This window comes from Hordeum vulgare, chromosome 2H (genome assembly GCF_904849725.1).
Source record: "Hordeum vulgare subsp. vulgare chromosome 2H, MorexV3_pseudomolecules_assembly, whole genome shotgun sequence".
Lineage (NCBI taxonomy): Eukaryota > Viridiplantae > Streptophyta > Magnoliopsida > Poales > Poaceae > Hordeum > Hordeum vulgare.
In genome coordinates, this window is record NC_058519.1 from 38,582,367 (window position 1) to 38,602,260 (window position 19,894).

The window sequence follows — 19,894 nt, forward strand, 5'->3', positions numbered from 1 at the left end:
ACACACCTTAAAAATACATAGGTAATGTTTGGTTTTGATACCAACATTCGACATGCCAATGGACAGCAAGTCTAAAATATTCGCTATCAATTGGTGGACTAACATTTTTTGCCAATCTATATAGAAGTTGTCAACTTTTGGCAAGATTTTATATTGATAAATGTTGATACGACAAAAGTTGTATCGCGAGATGTCATGGTAATTTTCCTCACAATACTATAGGTGTGTATGGAGGAGCATCATGTTTGCCGTAAGGTATATATGGGAGTATACACAAGTATTTATATAAATCCGGGCTCTCGTCGGATGAGGTAATACCCTGCTTTTGTGGTGGTGTTCTTGCCTTTGCATCTATATTAAAAGAGTATTCCACCCTCAGCCGGGTGCAATCCTCCCAGCTTTTATAGAGTGTGCTAAGAGGGGTGTCAAGAGGGATGTCATCATAGGTTGGTATTAATACTATCAAGTATCAACCATGCATGACCGACTATTTCATGACCATAACTAGGTAGTAACGACTCTATTGAATAAGATATTGCATCATTGGGTAACGATCGTCTTTATTGCATCGCGGAGATTGTGGACGACAACTCGTTAATCGACCAGAGAAGACTGTTGTAGCTCCTCGAACCTCGTCGTGAAGCCATCTTGCTCCATGACAGCGCTGTACTTGTCAGGTTGGACGTCGAGGGACTTGCTCTCCCTAATTGTGGTTGCCACCTCCTTCACGGCCTCAACCATGCCGATGAAGACACCGATTTCCTCCTCCATCAGACCCCCCTTTTTCTTCCTATCGACCATAGAGACATGCTCAAATGGCTTGTTAGGGCCATCAACAACTACCTCTACGTCCGGGGTGCCTCAGAACTCCAGCGTGGAAGAACCGAAAGCTTCACCGGATTCCATGGCATGCTTGCCGGTTGCCAGACCGAAGAAGATGTGATGCATCTGTTTGTAGTGTTGGATGGGTGTGTTGAGAAACACTGCTTCTTTGGGGTGGTCATAAGAAAGAAGCACAAGCATTGTTAGTTGCGAGTAGGCAATGGTTTACATTGTGAGAAACAAAGGGGCAGTGAGCTAACCGCGACATGGCCGGTGTAGTGCTCTGCGTCGAGAACGATAGAGCAAGTGCTCTGATCCCATGAGATGCCACTAAGGTATCTGAGCTTGAACACTTGGATCCATCGAGCTCTCCACTTCTTAAGGTGATTGTACGCCTGGGTGGCGGTCACCTCCTGGTTGGAGAACTCGAAAACCTGCTTTACAATAGTGTTTAAGTGCATCTCCTTGAAGCCCTTGTCAGTTTTAACCCCACTAGAGATGATCTCACACATCTTGTTCGGCACGAACGTGGACATGAATGGCTGCCACTTCATGTTGTCCCCCCTATACCATCCTTCTTTGCCTTTGCTTCTGCTGTGAATGTAGCGGCTATTGGCTCAATGAGCACAAATCACACAAAAAGAGAACCATCGGTTGATACCTCGAACACCTTTGAATCAACATGCATGTGCTCATCAAGGAGGGGTTGCGAGTCCTTGACATAGGACACAAAGAAATGGCTGTCGGACATGATAATGGCTCGACTAAAATCTTGTGTTTGCATGGTCATGCCCTACAATCATAGAACACATTGACAGTAAGCATAACACACACGGTACCAGACGATCTATGAAAGGAGGAGCGTACATCACAAGTAGCTATGAATCTAACACCAATAGCTACCACAACATCACAACAAGCTATGAATTCATTGTGTTCATCACAAATAGCTACTATAGCATGCTACAAATCCATCAGAACTAGCTATGAATCTAGAGTGTTCAACACTATCATACTACTCTAGCATGCTACAATTTCACCACAAATAGTTACCACAACATCACAATCTACCATTTGCTCACAAAATCGACGCATGAATCGACCGTACCACATGCCTACACATCTAGCCCTATCATCACATGCCCTCAGATCTAGCTACAACGAGCAGAGATAAAGGGGTGATTGAACTCACACAGGCCATGGCTGTAGCTCGGGGGGGGGGGGGGCAGGAACATTGGGAGAAGTTAATGACAGGAGCCGCCGCCACCATGGACTGTTGATCGGTGAAGGAGGTTCGCTTACCTACTCGTTGGTGCCAACGCGTCGGCGGGAAGCTCGAAGGGGGGAGGGAAGGGTGGCAGGACTTTGGGCGGTGAAAGGAAGGGGCCTAAATAGGGCGACCAAATCGATGGGAGGTGAGCCGAAATCCTCCCGCCTGTTTTTCGGAGACGCGTGCGAGCTCGCACTATCTCCCTGGTCGCACGTGCTTAGTACCGCGTTCCCTTCCCCTGCTTCGCCCGAGCCTGGCTCTCGAGAAACGGCCGATTCGGGCGTAGTGTTGGATCTGACTCGGTGATGCTTTATAGTTCGTGCGATGCTGCCTAACAATGTATGTGGGCAATCAAACAACCTGTTTTCTTCTTGCACGGGCCTAATTAGGCCTTATGCAAGCAACTATTTTTTTTCCTTTTCTACAATCTCTCGAGTGACATAAGTGCTGATTTATTCAAGTCACACACGAACCAACCTATGATTGGATGGTTAGAGGGAACAACGATATAACTACCCCACCAAAATTGAAGTCCTGATGCTTACATTGTTACGCGAAAAAAAACTGTCCAAGTCACACACACCAGGTTTCGACCGTTTGGTTGCGAGTGGCACAGTAACCACTCTACTACCACTTTGACTGTGCCGGTTCACCACCTTCACTACATTACCGCATCTACAGTTTCATTAATACCGCCGAAAAAGCAGGGGAAAACGGACGGGGCAGTGCACCAGTGACTGACTGAGCACAGTGGTGGACCCCACCCCCTCCTTCCGTTTCATTCCTCCCCTTAACTGCACCCCTCCCTTCTCCTCCGGAGTCGCCGTCGCCGTCGTCTGCTCTCCCCCGTCCCTCTCTCTCTCTCCCAAGACCCGGCGGGAAGTCCTCCCTCCCGTGCCCGGCGTCTCCAGGGTCCGGTGACGAGGGAGCGGCCACCGGAGCGTCCCAGGCCAGCTGCTCGCGCGCATTCCACCGGGGCTCCGCCCGCCCGCCCGGCGAGCGCCGTCGAGAGGTACGTGCCAAGCGCCGGCGGCTCCGCATTCTCGGCCGTTCGAATCGTCGATTCTGCCTTCATACCGTTGGGTCGGGTGCTGTTCTTGGGTGGTTCTTCTTCTTCCTCCTCTCCTAGGTTGCGCGCGCCGTGGGCTGCTGCTGTGTCTGAAAATTACAGCGCTTGATGCGTTGAGCTGTTCGTTGTTGTAGGGGAAAGGGGCTCCGTTCTTCTCTGCCCACTGGCGTTTACTTGATTTGTTTCTGCTCATTTGTTTATTTCTTGTTAGAAAACGGCCGTTTTGGATTATGCCCTTAATTCTCGAGCTACAGCTGCAGCACAGTGGGATTAATTAATACCAGCAGCATATCGCCTCCATATAAATATTAGTACTGATGGAAGAGAACCTGTCTTTTTCAGTTCCTTCCAGTGAGGCACTACTACTAGTTTCAGAAGGGAGAAAATAGTTTGGTACTTTGTTCTTCACTTCAAGTTTACAGATTTCCTCACTGTCCACCTTCAGTTCAGTCCCCACTAGGAATTCTTGTGGTTTTCACATGTGTTCAGATGTACTACAACGGCGGTGCTGTACTTGCCGTTCATCACTAGATAGATGTTTGTGCTCAGGTGGACTAGGAATCGTGCGGATGGGGGTTGTAGAGTGGTTTTAATTGTGTTTAGTACCAAGAAAACAGATAAATTCCAGTTCTACATAAATCGCAGTGCTCTCTTTTCTTCAGTTTTGTTTCTTGTACTGGCCAAAGACTGGATCTTTGCTAAGCTCCCAGTTCTTGTTCCTGCCGTATGGTGGATCCAGCAGACCAGCAGCAGGCAGTAGCACCCCCCACATGCCATTAATTCCTTGTACTACCATGTTACCTGCTCTGGCTTGGAATTGACTCAACCAGTAAAGGTTTCACATGAGCCGTATGTATGCATGTAATTTAACTATTTAAGGGCTGGAACCTGGAGACGTGTGAGCTATGGGTGCTGAGCCAGCCAGCTTGGACTTGGACTCTGGAGCACCGGGTATTATTCATTCGCCGGCCCTGATTAAGAAATTGCTTCTCCTCAGGCCCTCTTTAAGTGGGGGTGAAGCAAATTGTGCACTGCTCTAGGCCTTGTAGTCAGTAAACAATGGAGTGGTGAGCCTGCAAGCACATTGCCATGTGCAGCAGCCAGCTTCCCACATCTCCATCTCCATTAGGCTGCATAACCTTCAGACAGGGTTCCTTGTGATTGCCGACCTTTGTTTGTTTAGTGGCTTCTCTGACGAAGCAGCTTTCTCCAGTGATCACTGCCTTAGATGTCTGCAGTTAGCGCGGTCAGATACCTTTCGTGGCAAGGCTAAAGCTGCGCCATCTTGTTCCTAAGCGTGCTCAAAGTTTCTGCTACATGTAGGGTTTCTTGATCGCATAGTTGCCTCAGTTTCTGTCGGTACTACTTGCATTGCATTTTGTCAGAGACTCGGAGTTTCGTGCCTGAGCTTCAGTAGTTTGTCAACTGAGCTTAGTGGTGGCAATACCGAAATGCATGATGCGATGTGCTTATCTTTGTGGGTTCAGCTTTGTTCCTGTTATTCTCTTTCCCCCTGCTTTTGTTGATGCTTTTGGCTTTTATACGCTGACCGTATCATGCCGCCTTTTCTTTTTCATTCTTTCCCTTGAAGTGCTTTCTGCCTGCAATTTTTAGGCCATGTTTTCCTGCCTTTACACTTTAAAGGGCGCCAAGGTGGAATTTCTGTCCCTTGACTTGTTTTCATGTTCGACTGCGTGTGTATTCTTACATTGTCACTAGAAAACCAGGCCACCAGTGAATAGGTAGTTCAGTAAAGTGTCTGGCTGCTGGTCCATACTGATCGACCTCGCAGGATAACAGCCTGTGCGCTATCTGCAATTTATACAGGAAGCATTAAGTCACACTAGTTTGGAATGATGAAATCTGTAGACAATGATGGGAATTTCACCTTTTTAAAGTGCCCTGACTTGTCTCTGTTGAGTCATTTGCTGGACAAGAAAGCTGATTGCGCTGACTTACTTACAGTCATGCGCAATTCACATAATAGCATGCATCAGTGTGCCCTTTGGGGCACCTAGCAGACATATGTGCATTGATTGCCAATTTGTGTTTCTTCTCTTATGATGACATACTTCTCTTGTTTGCAGCTACTTCCTCTATTCCTAAATATTTGTCTTTTTAAAAATTCAACAATGGACTATATACGGAGCAAAATGAATGAACTTACACTCTAAATTATGTCTATATACGTCCATATGTAATCCGTAGTGAAATCTGTAAAAAGACAAATATTTAGGAACGGAGGGAGTACATTTTAAAGCTTAGTGTCAGTATGCTGGTTTTTTTTTCCACTAAATGTCCACTTTTATTTGGTCAGGTTTGGTTGCTTGTCTGCTGTAAACAAATGAAGGTGCTGCTGATTTAGTTCTCTCGTTCGGCGACTCATCAGATGGATCATCTCAGTCTTAGTGGCCTTTTCCGTCTTCTGCTCTCGCTACATCTGTTATTATCATTATTCAACCCTCTGGCAGTAGCAGATTTGGCCTCTGAGAGCCAGGCCCTTCTTGACTTCGCCTCTGCAGTCTACCGCGGCAACAAGCTTAACTGGGGTCAAGGTACACCACCGTGTTCATGGCATGGTGTTAAATGCTCAGGAAACCAGTCACACATATCTGAGTTGAGGGTGCCAGGTGCTGGCCTCATCGGAGCAATCCCTCCAAAGACTCTTGGCAAGCTCGATTCTCTCCAAGTTCTGAGCCTGCGATCCAACCTTCTATCTGGAAGCCTTCCATCTGATGTGGCCTCACTTCCTTCTTTACGTTCCATATACCTTCAGCACAATAAACTTTCAGGAGGTTTGCCTTCCTTTTTCAGTCCTAACCTTAGTGTAGTGGAGCTTTCCTATAATTCCTTCACCGGAGAAATTCCTACAAGCTTACAAAACCTTACCCAGTTATATCTCCTAAATTTACAAGAAAATTCTCTCTCCGGAACCATTCCTGACCTGAAGCTTCCAAGCCTGAGACTGTTAAATCTGAGTAATAATGAGTTGAAAGGCTCAATTCCTCGCTCGCTCCAAATGTTCCCAGATAGTTCATTCTTGGGGAACCCTGAACTATGCGGGCTGCCATTAGATAATTGCTCATTTCCAACACCAACACCCTCCACAGAATTGCCTTCAACACCATCTTCTCCATCGCCTGCGCATCACGACAGGAAACTGAGCATCGGGTTCATAATCGCAGTTGCTGTCGGGGGATTTGCGGTACTGATGCTTGTTGCGGTTGTGTTGGCTGTGTGCCTTTCAAAGAGGAAGGGCAAGAAAGAGGCCGGTGTCGACTACAAGGGGACTGGTGTCAGGAGTGAGAAGCCGAAGCAGGAATTCAGTAGTGGTGTCCAAACTTCAGAGAAGAACAAGTTGGTTTTCTTGGACGGTTGCACCTACAACTTTGACTTGGAGGATCTACTAAGAGCTTCTGCAGAAGTCCTTGGCAAGGGGAGCTATGGGACTGCCTACAAGGCTATACTCGAGGATGGCACTGTTGTGGTTGTCAAGAGACTGAAAGATGTAGTGGCAGGGAAAAGGGAGTTTGAGCAGCAGATGGAGCTCGTTGGGAGGTTGGGTAAACATGCAAACCTAGTCCAGCTTCGTGCTTACTACTATTCCAAGGATGAGAAGCTTGTCGTCTATGATTACATTGCCACCGGCAGCTTTTCTGGCATGTTGCACGGTATGTGTTTTAACTCCTAATATTTCTTTATGATGTTTTACAAGTTGTTAACTGTGCAATGCTGACAAGAGAACATAACAAGGGCCCAACATTGCTCAAATGTCAAAGTAATTGTTGCCTTTCGAAGTACAGAACTTGCTATATCCATGCCATGGCTGATTGTTAGCATCTAAAATTATGACATTTACATGATGTTAGGAACCTTATTTTGCAATAGGTCTGAAAAGTAAGGCTTGAGTATATTTCTGCACATTTCCTGCCTGAAGCTGCATTGATCTTTCTTTTCTATAGCTTAATAATAAAAAATCATGCAAAGAAACATGACTTGTGTTAGACAATAATGTTAACTACTGAACTGATAGTATCTCTTACCAAATTGCTGATCAACAGGCATCAGAGGTGTTGCTGAGAAGACGCCATTAGACTGGAACGCCAGGGTGAAGATCATACTCGGAACAGCATATGGCATTGCACACATCCATTCAGAAGGTGGCGCAAAGCTCACCCACGGCAACATCAAGTCAACCAATGTCCTCGTCGACCAGGATCACAATCCGTACGTCTCAGACTATGGTTTGAGTTCTCTGATGAGTCCTCCCGTCAGCGCATCTCGCGTCGTCGTCGGCTACCGTGCCCCGGAGACCATCGAGAACCGGAAGAGCACGCAGAAGTCGGACGTGTACTGCTTCGGTGTCCTCCTCATGGAGATGCTGACGGGGAAGGCGCCGCTCCAGTCGCAGGGGAACGACGACGTGGTGGACCTCCCGAGGTGGGTGCACTCGGTGGTCCGGGAGGAGTGGACGGCGGAGGTGTTCGACATCGAGCTGATGAAGCACCAGAACATCGAGGAGGAGCTGGTCCAGATGCTCCAGGTGGCGATGGCATGCACGTCAGGCCCACCGGAGCGGCGCCCGGCGATGGAGGAGGTGATCCGGATGATCGAGGGGCTCCGGCACTCCGCCTCGGAGAGCCGCGCCTCCTCCGACGAGAAGTTCAAGGAGTCCATCCCCCCGTCGGTATAGGATGGGATTCCCCTCGCCGGCTTTCCTGTCAGCGGATCATTAGGTTTATATTTAGCTGATTTGTGATTTGAGTTCATGCGCCATGCCAGCGCGGCTGGCATCATCAGGTGCGACCTCACTGGATCGAACAATTTGCATTGAGACTGTAATCTTGGCAAGTGTAGAGCTTTTCATTGGGAGATTGATTGAATTGCTGTATTTGTTTCATTGCTGTGCCAAATCGTCATGGTGGCAAGTGCTGCCTGCCTTTACCTTTGGGTAAAGAATTTGATATTTTTTCTTTGGGGGGAGTAACAACACTGGTTCGAGGGTTAGCTCATTCTTGAAGAGAAACAAGAAAGATTAAAGTGAAGGGAGTGATCTTTATTGATTGATTCATCCAGATATTGATGTTTATAGTGTCGGTTACGGCGACGGTTTGAGATATACTTCCTCCGATCCTAAATATAAGACTTTTTAGATATTTCATAAGAAGACTATATACAGAACAAAATAAATGGATCTATACTCTAAAATATGTCTACATACATCAATAAGTAGTTCCCTAATGAAGCCTCTAAAAAAACTTATATTGAAAAACGGATGGAGGACATCATATGGACAAAGCCAACGTTTTAACTGCTAGATAGAATATTATAAGGGATCTGTTAATCGTCTAATTAGCCTAAATCTAAAGCTATTTTATTCTTAACACTCCCTGGGACAACTTTGTTAGTGATCTTTATCGTCTTGAGTGTTGAAAAATGTTGCATTTTCTTGATTGTCTTGTAACTTTAAGAATCCTTGATCTTATATTGTCTATGTTTCCTAAAAACCTTGTGGAAAAATATAAGAAGAACAAATAGGAATCTGATATATAGTGTTAGTATAATTAATTTTCTCATTTAAACATGTATGAGGAATCTGTTGGAAAACTCATAAGGAAAGAGTACAGTTTATTTATCAACAGAGGATAATAATAAATAAGTTTTAATTCTAGGAGTTTTCTCCTCCCTGAACTTTGCAAATTCCGCAGTTGTCTCATACCAATGCCATGAATGCACTTTTGAAATGTTGCTGCTCGTAAAGACTTAGTGAACAAATCTGCAAGATTGTCACAGGATTTTATTTGCAAAATATTAATTTCTCCATCTTTCAGTAATTCGTGAGGAAAGAATATTTTTTGAGAAATATGTTTTGTGATATTACTTTTAATATATCCAATATGCATTTGAGCAACACATGCAACATTATCTTCTATAATGGTAGGTTATTTTAATGAACCGATACCACATGATGTCTGAATATGATTTATCACTATGTGGAGTCATACACACTCTTGTGAGGCTTTAAATAATGCAGTTTAATTCAGAGAGGTTAGCCTACCAAAGTCTGTTTATTTCACTTTCATAAAATAGCAATTGCACCATATAAAAATATAAACCCTGTTTGTGTGGCATTATGGGGATCAGAAAGATATTCAAAGTTAGTATAACCAATCAAAGCCATGTTTTGATTTTTTTGATAGAATAAATGAAGATCTTTAGTACCATGTAAATATCTGAAGATATTCTTTACTCTCATCCAACGGCGCTTTGTTGGAGTTGCACTATGTCGACTCAGTAAATTTACAGCAAAGACAATGTTTGGTCTAGTACAATTTGCAAGGTACATTAGTGCTCCTATGGCACTAAGGTATGGAAACTCAGGTCTCAATATGTAACGCCCCGGACACACCCGTCGGCGGTCATTACTCCTGGCGGGATCTAGACTGGCCCCACATATCAATACTAGTCTTTTCTGCACACTTTGTTCTCACTCATGCGCATGCGGGATGAACTTGTCGGCCGGTCATCATCCTAGAACTACTCCAAGCTGAGCACGCTTAACCTGGGAGTTCTATTCGAATGGGCTCCCGGAAAAGAAGAAATTCCTTATTGATATGAGTAGTCTACCATCCCTAATAAGCCAGGCTATCACATACACCACCACTCGGAGGAACCGACGTCCTAGTCGGGCCACAAGAGCTTTCCTTCTTGGCACAATCGTCTGTGCATCCAATCCAGTACATGTGACATGCCGTGTGCCACGACGGGTCACAAACGTCATGAACAACATGACCGCAAACATCCGTGTAACCAATCAGAGCCATGTCTTTATTTTTTGATAGAATAAATGAAGATCTTTAGTACCAATAGAATAAATGAAGATCTTTAGTACCATGTGAATATCTGAAGATATTCTTTACTCCCATCCAATGGCGTTTTGTTGGAGTTGCACTATGTCGACTCAGTAAATTTACAGCAAAGGCAATGTTTGGTCTAGTACAATTTGCAAGGTACATTAGTGCTCCTATGTCACTAAGGTATGGGAACTCATGTCTCAATATGTAACGCCCTGGACACACCCGTCGGCGGTCGTTACTCCTGACGGGGTCTAGACTGGCCTCCCATATCAGTACTAGTCTTTTATACGCACTTTGTCCTCACTCATTCGCACCCGGGATAAACTTCTCAATCGATCACCCATCCTAGAACTACTCGAAGCCGAACACGCTTAACCTGGGAGCTCTAGTCGAATAGGCTCCCGGAAAAGAATGAACTCCTTATTGATATGAGTAATCTACCATCCATAATAAGCCAGACTATCACACAATACCTCCTCGTTACCATCCCTAGGTATAAAAGGATTCTTCTTCATATCAAGGGATCTCACGACCATAGGTGTTTTGGATGGATATGATTTATACATGTTAAAATTTTCTGAGAAGAAATTTTTTGAATATAAGCGGGTTGATAAATGAGTATTCCTAAGGGAAAGTGCTCAAGTTGTAGATCCAAGCATAATTTGTTTTTCCCCAAATCATTAATCTCAAATTCAGTCATTAAATGATTACATGCTACAATTATATCTGATGCGTTGCCACTGATGTTGAGATCATCAACATATACTGAGATGATGCAAAACCCCTTTGAGGATTTCTTTATAAATACACATGGAAAATCATTGTTATTCGAGTATCCTTTACTCAGAAGGAAATTATTGAGTCGGTTATTCCACATTATTCCCGTCTGCTTTAAGTCATAGAGTGACTTTTGTAGTTTTACACAATGCATGTTGTGATCTATACTTGGATTCGGAATTTTAAGTCCATTAGGGACTCTCATCTAAATTTCCGCATCAAGTGACTCATATAGATAAGCGGTCACCACATCCATTAACTGCGTCGATAGATTCATTTGTACTATCAAAGATATTAAGTGTCGAAATGTATTTGCACTCATCACAGGAGAATATGTATCGTCGTAGTCGATATGAGGTCTCTCCGTAAACTCTTGAGATACTAGTCTCGCTTTATATGTCACCACCTCAGTGTTTTCGTTTTGTTTTCGAACAAAAAAACTTTTAGCTCCCACAAGGAAGACATTATGAGGATCGTGGAGTAGGTATTATTTTAGAAAATACCCCTCTTTTATTAAGCGAGTGTAATTATGCGTCAATTGCTCCCTTCCATTTAGGCCAATCGAGCGCTTGAGGCAGTCTTTCATAGATTTTGGCACTGGATCCGGTTAAAGGGTTTCAACAATTTTCGAGGAGAAATCTATGTCGACAACTGTAGTGTTTCTGTTGTAAGTTTCTCATGAATCAATATAATTTATGGATGTTTCATAATTTCTTCATGCACCGTGCGATTTTCCATAACAACGGAGTTTGATTGTTTCGATATCCCAACATTAACATTTGTTTGCACATTTATGTTGGGTTCTTGATTTTGAACACCTATTTTGTGTCCACGAACTTGAGGTTGATTTGCATTTACTGTCATAGATTTTGATTTTCTTTGTTTCACGGGGGCTTTAGAGAAGCCTTTTCCCACATGATCATATTTTCCCTCTTTTATTTGCAACTAGAGTTGAGTAGTTCTATTTGGTACATCTACTCATTCTGATGCATTAGTTGTAGGGATATAAGATTTAGTGACACCTTTGTGATTAGTAAATGTGTCTAGCAGGTAATTTACAATGTGTTGCAAATCTATAATTTTTTGAACTTGAGATTCAGATTCTTTAGTATGTGGATCTAAGGACTCAATGTATGTAACATTCTAATCTATTTCTTGATATTCTTTGTGGTTTGTTTCTCCCTCTACTACCGGGAAATGGTCCTCATTAAAAATTGAGTCGGCGTACCGGGCTGTGAACAGGTCCCCTGTTAGGGGTTCTAAATATTTTATAATTGCCGAAGATTTATATCTCACATAGATTCCTAATTTCCTATGGGGGGGGGTAGTGGTACGTTGCAGTGGTGATATCGGTACGTATACAACGCATCTGATTTTTCATAGATGGGAAATACTTGGTGATTGCCATATACTATTTGAAATGGGTAAGTTTCATAATACACAATTGGTTTGACTTGCATGAGGTCTGCAACGTGTAAAACCGCATGTCCCCAACAAGAGGTTGATAAGCCGCAATTCTATAATAATGGTGTAGCAATTAATTTTACTCTTTTGATTAAAGATTCAACCATTTCATTTTGAGTATGAACATAGGGTACTGAATGTTCTAGATGGATTCCTAAAGTCATACAATAAATATTAAATGGGCATGAACTAAATTCAGCATCATTGTCCATTATTATTATTTTTATCATGTGTTCACGATGATTCGATCTCAATTTAATAATTTAAGCAATTAATTTGGCAAAGGCATGGTTATGTGTGGATAATAGACACACATGTGACCATCTAGTAGATGCATCTCTTAGCACCATGCAGTACCTAAATAATCGAGGTAAAGGTTGTATTGGACCAAATATATCTCCTTGAATTCTTTCAAGAAAATTAAGTGACTCGTTTTTTTAACTTTAAGGTAAGATGGCTTAATAATTAAGTTCCCGTCAACATAGGCGGTGCATACAAAATCTGATGATTTCGGAAAAATTTTAGTTGATAAATTATGACCAATATAATTACTTATAATTTTTCACATCATACCTATTCCAGGATGATCAAGGCAATCATGCCAAGTCTTGAATTTATCATGATTTTGAAAAATTATTTTATACGCAACATGAGGGATGGAAATGAAGGGAATCTTTAAAGAGTTTGTTCCTTATATTCATTACCTTTTGTTAAAAGCAAATATTGTTTGTTATCCACCCCTACTATTTTAAGATGAAAATTGTTGGATTGAATATCTTTGAAACTTATAAGGATAGATTCACGATATGAGAATCCATTCTGTATTACGATTGTAGTACCCATAGGGAGTGTGAATGTGGCTATTATTGAACCAATAATTGATTTGTTACCTCCAGTTATTATGATCATATAATTTTTCTTTCTCTTAGTAAGAGTTTGGAAATATTTTGCTTTCCTTCAAACTGTGTTAGTGGTAACATTGTCCACTAAACATAACTCTTATTCCATCGTATTGTTCCCGTTAAAATTCTTTCTTATCTCTTGTAGTCTATTCTATGTGGTTCGAGCAATGTTAATAACGTGAAGAGAAACACGAAGATTGAAGTGAATGGAGTGTATTGATTGATTCATCTAGGTATTTATATGTCGTGACCGAATATTTACTGTGTCGGTTACAAGTGTGTCGCATCGTTTAGAAGAGAGACGGTAACAGTTTGAGGTATGCAATGTATGGGCGAAACTAACATTCTAACTGCTAGATAGAATATTCTAAGAAATTTGCTAACTGTCTAATTAGCCTAAATCTAACGCTATTGTATTCCTAACAATTCTAACAACATATCTCATTGTTGGGACCTGCTTGTCAGACTTATGTTGCAATGACTATGTATAGAATGCGCTAGGTGGCTAGGGTCCCACTTGTCAACCACACATCTTCTTTCCCCTCTTTCTTAAGTATCATCTCCTCCCATCAAGAAAATCAAACAGATTTTTTTAAACAAAGCATAAAAAGTAAAAACAATAAATATCCACAAATAAAATAAACACTTCTGCAAAAGTAAATAAAAAATAAAAAATCAGGGGAGCAACTAATTAAGGAGTGCTCCTTTGGGAGCCCATACAAGGGTCACTTGAAGTGGCAAGGACGCACCACTTACACTCTCTCAGTTGTCGTCACGTGTCGCGCTCTAGACACTCTCTTCGGATTTTTCTTTATTTTTCTACATGTGTTTTTGGCGTTTAGATGATTTCTGCGGCCTTCCCCCGGCTTATCTTAGGTTTTGGACCCCAAAAAATAATCAAAGAAAATTTGACGTGAAAAAACGTGTTTTACTTTTTTCTTTCTCCGAAAGGCACGTATTTACTTCTTGTGAAGACACAAATTTGCTTCCGTGAGAGGCGCAACCATGCCACTCCTAAAAGGGAAAAGCTATGTTTTCTTTTTTTTTCCTACCTGAAGTGGCACAAATTTATTTTCCCAAGAGACACATATTTACTTCTACGGGAGGCATGGTTATGCCTCTCGTGAAAAGGAAAAAAATGCTATTTTTCTACCTTAAGAGACACAGATTTACTTTCGCAAGTGGTGTGGTTGTGCCTTTCGAAAAGAAAAAAATACGTGTTTTTCCTTTTACAAGAGGCATAGATTTACTTCTTGCGGATGCACGGATTTGTTTATGCGAGAGACACAGCCGTGCCTCTTGCAAAAGGGAAAAATACATGTTTTCTTTTTTTTTTTCCTATTACGAGAGGCATGAACATGCCTCTCGGAAAGGAAAATAACGTCCTTTCGATTCCATTTTTTTGTCAATTTTTTATCAAAATATATCAAGATGGTATCTAGTTTTGGAGAGCTTGGGACGAGGAATGCAACGATGAAAATGTTCAAGATTTGGACGCATAGTTTGAGAGATAAAATATTTTGAATAAATGAATATAGAAAAAAATCTCATATGTTACGACAAGTGGCATACATGTAGTGATACCTGTCGCAATCTGGGAAGGTGGGAATGACATGTCAAAATATTACTCCTTAATTACTGATTTCAAGAAAACAGTCACAAAAAAAAAATGCCGAGCGCCCCCATTGGCTCGGCCCACCAGCTAAACCGTTTAGGTGAAGCTATCACCTGCCCGCAGGAAGCTCCTATGCAGCGCTGGAGATATCCGCTAACGATCTGGCGCCTGTAGGGTCGCAGCCATGGGACGGCTCACTAGCGTGCTGCTTAGTTCTTTTATCTGTTTTTTTTCGGTTGATCTAGTAGGAAGAAACGTTCATATTTTCTATTTGTTAAAAGATAAAAATATGAAATCAAAAAAGGTTTAAAGAGTTAAAGAAAAAGGTTCATCCATTTTAAAAAATTATATATTTAAAAAAGGTTCATTAATTTAAAAAAATAGAAATTGAAAAAAGTTCATTAAATTTAACAAAAACATAGAAACTAAAAAAAATCATGTATTTTGAAAAAAAGTTCATTGGACTAAAAAAAGTTCATAAATCTAAAAACAAAACATCAATTTTGATTAAAAAATCAGTCATTTTCAATGTTCATCAAATGTCAAACAAGTTCATTGATATGCAAAAAAGGTCATAATATTTTAATATTTTAGAGAAGGTTCATCGATTTTCAGAGAAAAGTTCATCAATCTTAAAAAAGATATGTTGAAATTTTAAAAAGTTCATTGATACTGAAAAAAGTTCATAGAATTTTCCAAAAAATTCGTCAACCGATGCCTAGATGGGCCGGCCCATTTACGAACACCACATGCGCTAGTTAACAGAAATGCACATTAACTGACGCCTATGACGTCAGATAGGAAATGCTCTATCCATAATGCTGCAAACCAACATGTGGTTGGATGGGTAAAGTAACATTAATATTATCAGCCCACCAGAGTTTAAGTTTGATGCTCGTATTATTCCTAATTTCTGTCAGTATTTTCAGCAATGCGCGTTCAGTCGGAGGAGACGTTTCTGTCGACGACGAGACGCCTACAATCAAGGACTTTTTCACTATTTTGACCTTCTCAGCAAACATTAGCACAAAATGAACTCATTCAAAAACTATTTCACGATCTAACCCTTCTGATAAGGTCACAAGCCATGCGTTTCATCTCTATTTAGAAACACCGACATGTACTGCGTTGCTCCCCTTCATAAATAAGTGCCAAATGTGAACAATCTATTTGCAATGCCACTAGCAATGGCGTTTCATTTTTGAGCAGCAATGCCATGCCCTTTGGCATTTCCAGCAATGCAGTACAGGTCGGCGTTTTTATCCTGTCACATAACGTCTCGACCAGGCCAGCAATGCAGTACAGGTCGGTGTTTCTAAATAGAGATGAAACAACACGGCTTGTGGCATTACTAAAAGGATCAGATCGTGAAATAGTTTTCGAACGAGTTCATTTTATGCTAAGATCTGTTGAAAAGGTCAAAACAGTAAAAAAAAGCCTACAACCACTTTGTAAATCTCAAGATGATATTCCGGTTTAGTTTCTTAAAGGTGTTTATAGGGATAGGATACGAGTTTAGAAGGATGGGTGTATTCGTGTTTATTTGAATGCATGTGTCTGTGCTGTGTTATAAAAAATATTACTCCGTACATGTAATGCAAGAAAATGAAAAAAACGCGCAGATCAGATTTCCGGGTGTCGTGGCTCGTGAGGCAAACGAAGAACGTATCCTGCTGCTTTACGAGCAGATTTTTATCAAAAAAAAAAACCGATGATTTACCAGCAAACTTGGGGGACGCGCTACCATCCCCCCCCCCCCCCCCACCCCAAATATTACTGTAGGAGTATATATAGTAGGGAGGTACCGCGCAACCGCAAGGAGCAATCAGAACCCACGAGATCGATCGACTTGACGACAGAGAAACCACACCCAACGTCGATGGCCGCCGCGCGCAGCCATGGCGGAGCAGGAGCACGCGGGGAGGACGTCGGAGGGGGCTACCTTGTCTTTCGACGGATCCGAGGTGAGTTTTATCTTAGGATTCGGTTCGGTCGGAGTAGTTGAAAAGTTGAAGAGAGCTCAGTATATTATTATTTTTTGCGGGTTGAAGGGGAAAGAAAACAAGCGAATTCATGAACACTTTCCAGAGACTGAACTAAATTCGTCGTGCAAATTTCAGGTTGAGCTTGGCGCACCTGTTGCTGACATGGGAGATGGACGGGACATTCTTCTAGGTACAGTTAATATGAATGCTGATACACTTGATGTCCACTCTTCGTGATTCGCGGCCTCTGTTTTGACGTATCTGATGATCCCATGCTCTTCAGATCATCAAGCTTTAGAGGAGGAAGAAGGCATTGTGATTGGAGGGGGAGCTGACGGTGACTATCAAGAGGTGCCTCGATAGTGTCTTTTATTTATTTATTTATTTATTTTAAACCATGCAACTTTGTGTATTTGTTACTGACTTGTTGGGTATTTCTGCTGCAGCTACTGGACAGAGTGTTCAACATCCTCGCTGGAAACAATCCAGATCTCGCTGTGAAGAGAGGAAGAATGGTTATGTGCCCTCCTAAGATTCTTAGGGAGGGCACGAGGAAGACGGTGTTCGTGAACTTCATGGAGTCGTGTAAAACGTGCGTTTCTGTTCCTGCTTTTATCTAGACTGCACTTTTTCCAGTTTTTGACGGATGTTATCACGAACTAACCGTCTGCGAATTATGTACATCTCCAGATTGCGTAGGGAGCCTAATCACGTGATGGATTTCTTCCTCTCTGAGATGGCAACAAGCGGTTCAATCGATGGGCAGCACAGGTTGGTTATCAAAGGAAGATTTGCTCCTAAATCATTTGAGTCTATCCTCAGGAGATACATCAGTAAGTAATCCTCGTCCAGTTTCATTGCTTCAATCTTTCAAGTGTGCCCTTGTTATAGAACAAATGGTTTCCTGAATTCGGCCGGCTGTCTGTGACGTTTTGCATTTTGTAAACCTTTCAGATGCTTATGTCATCTGCAATGGATGTAAGGGCCATGATACCACTATGACCAAGGAAAACCGCCTCCTCTTCCTTCGCTGCGAGCAGGTAAAAAATGTCGTATCTAGGCGCACATAAGTATTTACATCTTGTTTCCTTCAACATGATTTGTAAATCCCATGTCAAATATTTTGCTACTACATATATAATTCCTAATTTCTTTATATTTGATATTAAATTCAAAAATTCACAGTGCCTTTACCCACATGTCGTTTTTTCAAATGATGTGTTGCAACTTCATTGCCTACATTGTTTGACAAGTAGTTAATGAATAAAATTGCAATGACCAAGGCTTAAACAATGTTAATAGTTTGTGGCACGTAATACCTTTTTATTTTTCTCTATCTACGACCATATTACATGGGAATCCCGTTATAGTTTCATGCATTCTTCTTTAATAACAAAACAAATGCTTGCGGAAATCTGGTTTATTGGTGCATTAGTAGCATCCTAGGTCATTTTAGGAAATAAGTTTTCTCATGTTACTATTGTATCCTTTTCTATCACCCAAAGAAACTTTTGCTTGCAACTCTCAACGCGCCCTGCCATTTTTCTGCAGTGTGGGTCTTCAAGGTCCGTCGATCGAATCAAGGCTGGATATATTGCACATGTTGGTCGTCGCAACGCCTGAACATTGTTCAAAACTCTAGATCGTCTACCTCATTATACCCATGTGTAGACATGTGTTTTCTTTTTTCCTTTTTGCATCGCAAGTGAGTTTCGGATTAACAGGGTTGTGACGCGACCCCAGATGGAATCATGATTATTTTTCTAGGTTTGAAAGATTGTACTATGTGAGGTGAGCATGTCATGGGGACAAGTTATAGTACTATCTACCAATCCAAAATGACAGATGTTGTAGGCCCTTTTTAGTTTGGAACTTTCCATTACCTTGATATATAGTCCCTCCGTAAACTAATACTAGCAAAATAGCCCGTGCGCTGCAACGGGTAAAAAGAATACCACACAATTTTAATTTATAAAAAGATGGTTTATAATATGAGAATTTATAGCTACGATCTAAACAAAGATGATCTTAGCCTATAAAAGCACAGTTCAAGATTCCACATGTTTTCTATTTCAACACGATTCGTATGTAGATTTAATCCGTACAAAGAAACGGGCAAGTGATCATGTATTGATTCATGTCATGTGCGGAACGGGGTGTTGTTACGGGCCGGTAAAGAAACACGATAAAAACAGTCGACGACACGTTAGCATACTACAAAGACATGTGTGCATCAAGGGTGGCTTCTAGTTTAAGCATCACCAACTTAGGACATGTTCAACATCATTCCAGCTCCTCGCTCCGATCCATGACCTCAAGCTTATCCTCTCGACACCATCCCGAGGTCATCCTTCTTCACTCTGGAACTCCTGATGCTCCTCTATGCATACCTAGTTTGGTTCGTCAACATCTTCTTTCTGATAATTTATCCATCCCTTTGCTAGGGGGTCACAATCACAATAGAGTGCTTAGTCGGTTTTAAGAGTCTGAATTAGTGGCAGGAACTATCTTAGGGTGGATTGTGCCCTCCCCCTTTTAGGACTCCTCGTCATTTGCAACATAGGTTGTGTTGCGCTCACCGATATGTGTCGTGTTAGGCGGTGTGAAATTTTGCAACATGAGGCATTTTGCGATCACCTACACGTGGGGTCGCCCATTCCAAGATCGAACATGTTGTGATCACCTCCAACAACAACAATGACACTACAAACAGCTTGCAGCAGCGGCCGGCGGTGCCGTCGCGAGGAAGAGGAATATATTTTCCTCTCGGTTGCATATATTTTCCCATTGTATGATGGTCCTGAAAAATACTAGGGATAAAGGAGGTTAAAAAAGAAAAAGAAAAATAGAGCCCGGTATGTTGTAAAGAAAAACTAGAACGCAAGAGACCATCCCATCCTTGCTAACGAGAGGAACCCTAGACTGAGATGGAAGAACACCCAGAATCGCAAGGTACGCTCACCAAATCTATCGAAACTAGACGAAGCCCCGCGTTGCTGCAAAAAACTTATTAAATAGTATATGAATAAATGTTAGAAAACCAATGTTAATGCAAAAAAACAATTATAAAATGTCTTACTTAATTACCTAGAAAAAAATGCATGCATGATGATATGTTTTGCATGAAGAGATT

General features: G+C 41.9%; 2 protein-coding genes and 1 non-coding gene across 3 annotated transcripts; all 3 read left to right on the top strand.

The window, feature by feature from the left end:
- Positions 1-2,816: 2,816 nt before the first annotated feature.
- On the top strand, positions 2,817-8,061 carry LOC123424701 (probable inactive receptor kinase At5g58300). Its single transcript, XM_045108369.1, has 3 exons — positions 2,817-3,104; positions 5,479-6,832; positions 7,223-8,061. Exons 2-3 carry the CDS (start codon positions 5,551-5,553, stop codon positions 7,852-7,854), a joined length of 1,914 nt encoding a protein of 637 aa, XP_044964304.1. The 5' UTR covers positions 2,817-3,104; positions 5,479-5,550; the 3' UTR covers positions 7,855-8,061.
- Positions 8,062-16,597: 8,536 nt separating this feature from the next.
- LOC123429445 (eukaryotic translation initiation factor 2 subunit beta-like) lies at positions 16,598-18,609 on the top strand. The gene is made up of 7 exons (XM_045113480.1): positions 16,598-16,740; positions 16,897-16,951; positions 17,045-17,112; positions 17,208-17,353; positions 17,452-17,594; positions 17,716-17,801; positions 18,313-18,609. Exons 1-7 carry the CDS (start codon positions 16,675-16,677, stop codon positions 18,382-18,384), a joined length of 636 nt encoding a protein of 211 aa, XP_044969415.1. The 5' UTR covers positions 16,598-16,674; the 3' UTR covers positions 18,385-18,609.
- On the top strand, positions 17,967-18,050 carry LOC123433694. The gene has a single exon (XR_006625022.1). It is a non-coding gene; the product is annotated as a small nucleolar RNA SNORD34 (small nucleolar RNA).
- Positions 18,610-19,894: the final 1,285 nt, after the last annotated feature.

What these genes read in the sequence shown, in the direction of transcription:
- LOC123424701 (XM_045108369.1), top strand. Translation starts at nt 5,551, where the DNA reads ATGGATCATCTCAGTCTTAGTGGCCTTTTCCGTCTTCTGCTCTCGCTA. An exon ending in CTTTTCTGGCATGTTGCACG is followed by an intron (nt 6,833 to 7,222) that starts GTATGTGTTTTA and finishes GCTGATCAACAG; the next exon opens with GCATCAGAGGTGTTGCTGAG.
- LOC123429445 (XM_045113480.1), top strand. Translation starts at nt 16,675, where the DNA reads ATGGCGGAGCAGGAGCACGCGGGGAGGACGTCGGAGGGGGCTACCTTG. An exon ending in CTGACGGTGACTATCAAGAG is followed by an intron (nt 17,113 to 17,207) that starts GTGCCTCGATAG and finishes TTTCTGCTGCAG; the next exon opens with CTACTGGACAGAGTGTTCAA. An exon ending in TTCATGGAGTCGTGTAAAAC is followed by an intron (nt 17,354 to 17,451) that starts GTGCGTTTCTGT and finishes GTACATCTCCAG; the next exon opens with ATTGCGTAGGGAGCCTAATC.